At 39.2% G+C, this 10,159-nt stretch overlaps 1 protein-coding gene across 1 annotated transcript in view; it reads right to left on the reverse strand.

Moving 5' to 3' along the window:
* Positions 1–9,813, reverse strand: part of LOC140237353 (cell cycle checkpoint protein RAD17-like) — a 33,099-nt gene extending 23,286 nt beyond the window's left edge. The window contains exons 1-7 of the mRNA XM_072317288.1: positions 9,739–9,813; positions 6,733–6,960; positions 5,452–5,538; positions 3,925–4,084; positions 2,667–2,791; positions 1,412–1,590; positions 913–982 (exon numbers count right to left, since the gene is read on the reverse strand). Coding sequence (XP_072173389.1) covers positions 913–982; positions 1,412–1,590; positions 2,667–2,791; positions 3,925–4,084; positions 5,452–5,538; positions 6,733–6,957 — 846 coding nt within the window. The 5' untranslated portion in view covers positions 6,958–6,960; positions 9,739–9,813. The remainder of the gene's footprint in view (positions 1–912; positions 983–1,411; positions 1,591–2,666; positions 2,792–3,924; positions 4,085–5,451; positions 5,539–6,732; positions 6,961–9,738) is intronic.
* Positions 9,814–10,159: the final 346 nt, after the last annotated feature.

Here is a 10,159-nt window from a genome sequence, read left to right on the forward strand (position 1 = left end):
GATTTCAGGACATGAAAAGCGGCCTCTAAGTCATACCTGATCATTCTACTCTTCCCCCAAAAAGGGTTATAGAAAACTGCTAAAAACACATTTTCCCATTCATGTTAGGATACCAAACTGAGGAATAATGTAGAAGAAGGATAGCTCTTTCAGAACACATGAAAAACTCAAGGTTGACTTGATTGAACCATTTCACCTTTTTTGAGTCCTCACTTAAAATCAAAGGGTGCGACTTTTTGTTTGTTTTGTGGTGCACTGTCACATTTGTACAAATGTACATTCTATCACCCTAGCGCTAATACCTGAAAAGATTGGTGAAATTTTAGCACGCATTTTCAATAAGATGAAAATGTGAAAACTGGCCCCCTAAATTGGTACCCCAATATGGCTTTGAGTGAGATAGTCACCAATTTACTTACTCATAGCACTAAATCAACCCTATCACTTCCTGGTTTTAGAGAAGAGAAATTTTAAAACATTCCTAAATTCAGGAGGGGCATTGTGCCCATTTTGATTATTGAGATTGTATCCCCCTAGGGATGTTACCTTCCAAGTTTGAAGAAAATCTGTCATCAGGTTCTCAAAACAACAAACAAACAAACAAACAAACAAACAAACAAAAAATGAAGATGTAAACAGTTTATGCACAATGGACAATATGCATCATGGCCTGGATGAGCTGTCTCGATTGTTTCATTCATCATCTGTAGTGTGCACATTAAATGGGGCAAGCAAGCTGATATCAGAATCAAAATCACCATAAGTAAACCACAATTTCAGCACTTCTGACCTACTTTTTGTGTTGAAGAAAAAAAAATAGCACTAAAAAATACAGAATTACAACTGGAATACTGTGGGCTGAAGGAAAAGGGTTGTCAATCTCAGTTGTATTAGGCAGAAGAAAATACTTACCCTGCTGGCTTCTGCTGAAGCTATCTTTGTCAGAGTTTTTGTCATCATTGTTGGTGCAATAGGATTGAAACTGTTAGACACAAAGATAAAGGAATGGCAAAAGTTGATCCTGACAATTTTTCAAAAGAATACAAACTGCATATCATATATAAGCAAAATGAATTCTTTAAAAATGTCATTCATGCATATCAAAACTGGATGGAAATCAGCCATGGGAGGAAAATGAATCATTTCAAATGATACACAAAAATTATTAAATACTGCAGAGTTTCACTCAAGAACTGAAGAATAACATTTATAAAGCATGACAGAATAAAATTGTGGTGCTTAACTTTGCATTACATTTAAATTGCCCTCTACTAGATATAAACTTGTTATGTGATAAACCACAATTGATTCATCTATGTGCCACACTATAAATTTGATTGTGTACCCTATCTTAGACATTAATTCCTCATGGTGAATAAATGGCAAACAGTCAGATTACTATTCCTTTCACCTGACATTATGCACCCTCAGATTTGATTGTACATCTGCTGGAAACAGTGAAAGTGCATTTGACTTTCCGCCATGGCTGTCGCTGACAATGAACACCAGAGGGCAGCGTCCGGTGTAGCTAAACCTTGTCAATACTGCATGGAGGCTGGACGGATCACGATAGAAGGCATTCGGAATATCCTGTGTTGCAAGAAAATAGACAAAGCTTACCAAATCATGAGTGACTGCAAATAAAGTTATTTCACTTCTTTTAAAATGTATTGGTTTTGAAATAGGAGGAGATACAGGAACAAGACAAGAAATTTGCAATTACTTTTATCTCAAAATTTACTTCTTTGTCAGAAGTAGATCATGCATACATCTCTGACATTTTACATATTTCATCCACTTCTGTCATTCTGCATTAAAACTCAAGCCTTGAGATAAACTGGTCATTGTCATCTCACTCAAATGTCGACAATCTTTCATTAGGTCTGCCCCATATTCAACCTAGTTTGCAGGCACAAACCCTTTTGGTCGTAAAGGAGTCTGCACCAAGACTACTACATGCACCACCCTAGCACTGCAGCCTCTCCCTTGTTGGGAGAAGCTACAACACAGGGCGTATGGATGGGACAGTGCTAGGGTGGTGCACGTAGTAGTCTTGGTGCAGACTCCTTTCGACCAACATGGGTTTGTACCTGCAAACTATATCTAACCAGTATGTCAAGATGCCCTGTTGCCATTTATGTGAAGTTTCCTTTAAAAACATCCACTTGGGGTGGGGGTGGGTTATGAGCTTTCATTGATTTCTATTAACATTTTGCACATTTTTCAAATTCATGAAATTCTTCTGTTGCGATGTTTTTATTGCAACTGATTAAGAAATTACCCTACATCGACGTAAATAATAGTATGTACATAGGAGTATGTACGCACATGATTTTTTTATCGTGGCTACCACTAAAACACTGATCGATTCAGTGCATATTTACGTCGATGTAGGGCAATTTGTCAATCAGTTGCAGTTTTGCACATTTTCCATCAAGAAATGTGTTAGTTAATTGTTCCACTGTTGAACATTTATAGTGTTCAACTATGTTATCGCATCTCTGATGAATTGAAATGCAACAAAGAAGTTTTGCTAGCTGACTTTGGCATACATCTCATGACATTAAACACAGGAACCATGCAATCAGAGAAATCTTCAAAATGGACTGTACAAAAATGTGATGCATATTTCTTGTAACACAGGATGAAATTACCAATCAACTCACCTCAACAAGGACAACTTTCTTGGTCCTTAGTTCCCCCTCCTCTAACTGAAGGGCTGGGTATCTGTTGGCTCGCTTCAGAAAGTCTTGAAACTGAGTCACTTGTGAATCAGTCCTGACATATGATTCTTTGGAAATGTATAATAAAGATTAGAGAGCATGTTACCATCATTCTAATCACACACTAAAAGAGAATAACAAGGTAATTCACAACTTGAAATCTTAGCATGTATGTCACATGGGGGAAAATCTTGATATTGTACATGACTGGAATGTGTGTGTGAAGTGCAGCTTGACTACAATTGTATTTTGAATATTTATATATACAGAGCATTTATATATCAAGGGTTTAAGATTAACAGCAGCCCGGTGGCTCAGGTCAACTAAAAATTGATGTTAGACCACCAAACTTTCAAAGAGCATACCTTTTGGTGGCCTGATAGAGCAACTAAGATTGAAAATACATTGCTATGTTTCCTTTGATTTAGCACCACTACATTTCTATTTTAGGCATAAAACATTTCAAATTTGATATTGGAGGCCCAAATGAGCCACTGGAGAAAAATGTTAGTAGTTACGTTCAGATGACAAGCCCTGACCTCGAGGTTAGGCTCTTGCCCCCTAACTACGACGTGCATCCACACGATGAAGCTTAACCTCGAGGTTAAACTCCTCCCCCTTTGAGTGCGTTGATTTTTGTGTCCACACAGTGCTTAACTACGAGTGGGGACCCCCCGCGGCTCGTGGTTAGAGCGCTAACCATAAGATATTTTGTGGCTCTTAACATCGAGCTAACCTCGAGGTTAGCTAACTACAAGGGCGTCTACACGGTCCCTAACTACAAGCTTAACCTCTAGGTTTCCTAACCTCGAGGTTAAGGCTTGTCGTCTGAACGTAACTAATGTTGAACCCTGTATTTATATGTATCTAACAGCATCTAGATTCAGCAGACATGCTTGATATCATTAATTATCATTTTAACGACTGGGCATTCAGTGTATTTACCCCCGCAAGTATGTTTATCATTCATTCTGAAGTAGTGACTCTTCATAGTTGATGAAGATCAATAATTACAAAGCTATAAACATAGTGTGAGCTATTGAAAATGGACTTCACACGTCATGCTATCATTCCCAAGTATATTATGGGAATTAAATCACATTTTTGATGCCTTTTCCTGCCGAAGTGTATCACAGCTATAAGGCCATACAAATGTTGCACTTCCAACACTAATTTTCTAGGTGTAATGGCTAGCACTCACCTGCTTTGTAGTCAAATGGTGTGTCTGTTTGAAAGGCTGAGGATACAGGGTTGGACCATTCCTGCAACTCCAGTCCTAGTTTGTCAGCTAGAACTCGAATTGTAGCAGTCTTGCCTACACCTGCTTGGCCAGTAAGAAGCAGCAGTGGGGCCTGGGAACGCTTTGTAAATAGACAAAAATACCAAACAACTCTCACATTACATAAATATCCATACAATAGAAGATCATTGAGTTTCCAATCTGCCGAGATTTGATACTGGCCCATGATCAAGTAATCTTAATCACCAGCTTCAAACACACAGCAAGTGTTGCAAACTAGACACTAAATGGGAAATAGCAGGGCCAGTATCTAATGCAACCTGTCAGTTCCCAACATTACAATAAATCTTGTGACAACATTGGAGTGCACCTCCTTCTACAAAATGATATAAGTCACATTTCTGTCAAGTAAACTGCTAATTTGACTCTGCATTCTCCTGTGTTTTAGTGAAGTGATTCACAGGAAATGGTAAATGGAATGGTGACTTTCACAGTGAACTTCTGTGATTAACATCAATATCAAATGCACATGGTGACTTTCACAGTGAACTTCTGTGATTAACATCAATATCAAATGCACATGGTGACTTTCACAGTGAACTTCTGTGATTAACATCAATATCAAATGCACATGGTGCACCATGCCATAATCAATAGAGCATTTTGCATATTATTTTTTGATTGTTAATACCCTTCATCATGGCATGCATCATCTCAATGCAATAAACTTGCCTGGGTACTACATAATACATCACACAGGTCAACCATACAACACATTTTATGAAGTTTAGAAAATGTATACTGATATTAGAAATAGAGTTATACCCACGCTTTAAAGGGTGTGTACAGTTCTGGTCAAGGTGAGGATTTAGCTTTTAACGTTTTGCGAGATATTCAGAAACCACTCTATGAGATGTCAAAGAGCATGCAGTTCTAAGGGGTATCAAAAGTTTATTCGATGAAAATCGGTTTTGAAATGGCTGAGATATCCAAAAACAAGGTGAAACAAAGAGATCCTAATAAAGTTGTGGCATGTCGCCTTTTATTATTAGCACTTTTTGGGATATCTCAGCCATTTGAAAACCACTTTTCATCAAATAAAGGTTGAATCCTTCTTAAAATTACATGCTCTTTCATATTTCATAAGAGGCTTTTCATTATCTCACTTAGGAATGTTCAAAACATGACTCCCCACCTCAACCATTACTGTACAGTCCCTTTAAACTCACATGTGCTGGGCAACCTCTGAACTGAGTGCATGTAACATGAAATCAATGTGCAAACACATGACTGGCATTATGTTTACTATTTGCTAAATTCTTGAATTCTTTTTGTATAATCAGCCAAGTCTAACTTCCTCCTACCTCTCTTGTATCTCATCTATGAGGCCCACACACACTACAGACGTGTACACACATACTGACACACACAAACACAAAAAGAAAGCAAGATAGAATTGCAGTAATGTTGCATTATAAGGTGACTTACAGATACAGGCTGTCTATTCTGTTTCATGTGGAAGCACAGCCAATCTTCAACTTCTTGAATTTTCTTCTTGTGTACAGCAAGGTCTGCCTGCAAAAGACACATACAATCTGATTTGCTATTGACAATGTTTTTTTACAATAGTCATTGGAAAAAAAGATTGGCCTATCGGGGCATACAATTTCAGCACATATGACAATGTGTACATGCAAGCAAAATATGAGCTACAAATTTTGCTAACTGCTTTGGCTTTCTTAGATTAAAACTGCACTTTTTGAGTATGTAGATTTGGGGACTTTTACCAACATAGAGTACAGAGTACATACGGTGCTTTTCTGTGAGCAGCTGCGCTATGGAAATTTACAATTGTATGTGACACAATTATGTACCTTTCATGAAACTGATCATGTTGATCTAGCACAGTATTTACTGAAACTGATATTCATACTTAAGCACATTATTTTCTTATTTAAATCTTTTATAGGTTATCTTTATCCCTTCCTCCATTTTCCAATTTAGATTTCAAGGCAAAGATGGACTTTCAGAACAACTTCTGATTTTAATCACATTAGAAAGTGAAAATGAGAGGGGTATTAAAAACTTCTCTGTGATTCAGTTTATATACCTATGGACAAATTAACATATCTGTAATACAAACATGTACATTTGTAGGTTATCATCTGTTTCCTTTTTTTCTGACCATCTCTTGCAAACACACATACACCAGGGGCGGATCCAGGAATTCCGTAAAGAGGGGGGGGGGGGGGGCTTTTACAAAATAAAAGCGGGGGGGGGGGGGGGTGCACGCGCCCCACATTATTTCCTTTTATTTCTTTTGTTTTAACAAAAAATAAAAGGGGGAGGGGTGTGCGCCAGGTGCCCCCCCCCCCCCCGATCCGCCACAGCCCACACACAATTACATGAAACAAATGTGGATATGAACACCCCTACATTGTTATTGTTGCTTGCTCATAACACTATGTCACTAGGTCAGTTTGATTGATTTTCCAATGTTGAATTCATGAAATTGCACTTCCCAGTCATCAAGTACTGTATATGCCACATGTATTTAGCAATTTTCGCGAATCGGGACTTCCCGACTATTTCGCGAGTGGTTAAATTCGCGATCGTGGAGTACTTGATTGAACGGAGAAATGTAAACGCGTGCGTCACATTCATACCAGGATCAGAGTCGTTATTTTGGGGTGTCTTTAATTTCGCCAATAGCACCCGACTCGCAAAATTAAAAACCTCGCAAAATATTCGGCGTATACAGTATCTTACCAGAGTGTGGGGACAATGCCGGTCAGCCCAAGTCTGCCCTTCAAGGTGCTTCTTCCACTGAGACCAGCTCTGGGATAGCTTTTCTTCCTCTTTGCGGGGTCTCTTCCGGCCTGCTGCACCCTGGTTGGTCCATGTCTTACCCATCTTACCTCTGGAGTTTGATGTGGTCTTTGTGGTTGATTCATCAACTAGACCATCAAATGAGGATGTTATCCATTGATGCATTTCCTGGTGATAAAAAGAAAAAAAAAATCGAAACCAATGCTTAAAACCATCAACTGGTGGTGTAACTGCCACATATTTTGATCTGGCACACATTATAATTTAACAAAACAAAACAAAACAAAACACATTCTCCACTGAAAATGAATGTCTTTCTTTTTATTTTGTCTCTCCAAAAAGAGAGAGAAAATAACCAAAATTAATCTTTTTAATGTCTCTTAGTCAGAGCAACAACAAAAAAAGATTTTAGTCCTTCCGCACTTCGTATCATAGTATAACTATACACTGCCCAGTCGCTGTACGTAGGTACTTATTTGCACAGCATACTTACAGCGTCTGGTCGGGCTAATCGTAGTACAACTTACACAGCGCATGCGCTAACAGCCTTGCTGTCGATCAGGTATGGATAAAACATAGAACATATTATAATACCAGGTACACATTGTATGCGTGTGGAAAAAAACAAAACAAAACAGGATGGCTAGCCGAGAACCAAAATAATATTCATTCGCGCATGTGCAGATCATTTTAATTACGTGATATGTTCAAAATGGCGAACCGCATCTCATGGAGATGGTCTCAAAGATTATGACGATTAATCTTGTTTTCCGAGGTAATGGTGAGGGATACATAGAACATATAGAAGATTCAACAATATGGTATTACAACATGTGGCTTTTCGTTGCAAGTCCAAGTGTCGTTTTGAATGATGAGTTGTTTACTGAATTGCAAGCATTGCATCGCAGTGCACTTGATTATCTGTACCCCGGTACTTCACTAAATTGCATACAAGTCGTCGCCAGGGTTAGGTAGGCCCCTATCTCACAAAAAGTGAAAAGCCCAATCCTCACCAATACTAATATTAGATCACTAGAACAAACGCTAACAGCGTTAGAATTCTATATCTTGATCATGCATCAGCGCCTACATCCCTTTAACGTTTAATACGACAAAATTGACAAATCCAATTGTTAAATTAAGTTTGCCTTTTCCTCCCCTGGCCACCAGCAACATGCACCTGGCATCACCACATTCTTTTGCATCATGTAACCCGTTAACGTTAGTACGATTTTCTGTTTGTGTTCTCTAACGTTAGGTTGTCTATCCCTGTCCGCTTGTATTGTTTGTTGAATTGCCGAATGAATAATATTACTAAATTAAATTCGAATGAATAATATTACTAAATTAAATTCAATAATAATATTACAGTTTAACTTTAACACCACCAACAACCACATTCCGCAACACAAACGTTAGTTGGCGCTTGGCCACTTGACTGTAAGTGTAACTGTGAACATTAGTGTTAGAAAAATTTAACTTTCTTAGACTCTAACCCGTTACGGCGTTAGCAAGGTTAACTTAGGTATAACTACACGCAGCCGCTGTCGCGATTCGCGACAGCGGCTGCGTGTAGTTATACCTATTATTAGTGGAAAAGTGAGCAAAGAAAATGGGATTCCATCGGGATTCGAACCCGAGACCTCCGGATTGCTAGACCGGTGCTCTACCGACTGAGCTATAGAAAGCCCTAGTGCAGTGTTCGTCCCAGAAACCCTTAATTCTCAATGCTCGGGTGGTCAGAAGCTATAGCAGTGTGTTTGTGTGTGACACACACGCACACACTTGAACCTGGCATAAACCCGAAGGATAATTCAACTTGGGGATAAATGCGAGGGATCACCGAAGTGATGCAGCTTTTTGAGTTTGTAACAAATAAACCTGTCTTTATTTGTTACAAACTCAAAAAGCTGCATCACTTCGGTGATCCCTCGCATTTATCCCCAAGTTGAATTATCCTTCGGGTTTATGCCAGGTTCAAGTGTGTGCGTGTGTGTCACACACAAACACACTGCTATAGCTTCTGACCACCCGAGCATTGAGAATTAAGGGTTTCTGGGACGAACACTGCACTAGGGCTTTCTATAGCTCAGTCGGTAGAGCACCGGTCTAGCAATCCGGAGGTCTCGGGTTCGAATCCCGATGGAATCCCATTTTCTTTGCTCACTTTTCCACTAATAATTTATATTTTTTCTGTCTTTATTAGTTATACCTAAGTTACACCCGAGTACGGAGGTCAGTCGCCACGTCTGCACTCAAACATTGCCGCGCCGCCGCGCCTGGCGACACTCACGCCAGTAATCGCTCGCATTTCAGCATTCGCATGGGTCGTTTGACATCGCATTTAAATCCATGATTTTAGATATGATGCCTCAAACCGATTTTGCTCAAATTTCGTGAGTAACTAGGAAACTTGTGAAGCTTTATGGACATAATCAAGCAAATTGCCGCAGTCCTTTCATTTTCGCGTTGCATTGCAAAAAAGCGTGGAGACTCCTTATAAGGGGTGCCCCGGGGGTTACTTATAAGGGGGACGGGGTTACTTATAAGGGGGACGGGTTACTTATAAGGAGGGGCCCCCCTTGTGAGTGGGTTTCCCGAACTGATATAACGATAGATCTAGTAGACTTTCTAACGTTAGACCTCACGTGCAGACTCATGAGACTTGACTCTCATTAACGTTATTAAATCTAACGTACACTAACGTTAGACTAAATTGTAACTGGTTAACCAATTAACAGATTAACGCGTTAACGGTTAGAGTCTAACGTTTAATAGTAACACTTAGTAAATTAAAAGTAGCGCGGCAGTGGTTTCCGGTCACACACAGCACATTGCAATTGCATTGAAGAGGCAAGGCAAGTTCAAAACATAACTGGTGTGCGAGAGGGTAACTGCCGTAATTGTCATTTTTGTTGTGAAAAATAGAGTACTTTATAAACTTACGATGAGTTTCGCAAGTTTCTAACCCAATGTTCCCAGCGTTGTGGTCTTGTAAAACCAGTTGTAGATACAGATTGTAGACACTACATACACAGACCGAAGCGGCTTCTACGCTACAGACTCTATGGTTAGTTGTTATTCCTGTCGTTGTCTCACTCTAGCTCTAAAACGCTGTTGAGGAGTGCGCCAACTAGCGTTGAGCGGGTAAAGTTTCAAGGTGAGCTGTACTTTCCCCGATGTAAAAGTGTATAACACCATGCACTAAAAATTATATGACAAGGAAGAAGGAATTTTTTGCAAAGAATCATGAGTAAAACTGAGAACTGGCAGGTGCGTTGCATTAAAGGCATAATTTACCATTTGCAGATGAAACAAAAACCCAGCATTAGTGCTTTAAAATAGTTCTAAAATATGACTTAGGGAT

This window comes from Diadema setosum, chromosome 13 (genome assembly GCF_964275005.1).
Source record: "Diadema setosum chromosome 13, eeDiaSeto1, whole genome shotgun sequence".
NCBI lineage: Eukaryota > Metazoa > Echinodermata > Echinoidea > Diadematoida > Diadematidae > Diadema > Diadema setosum.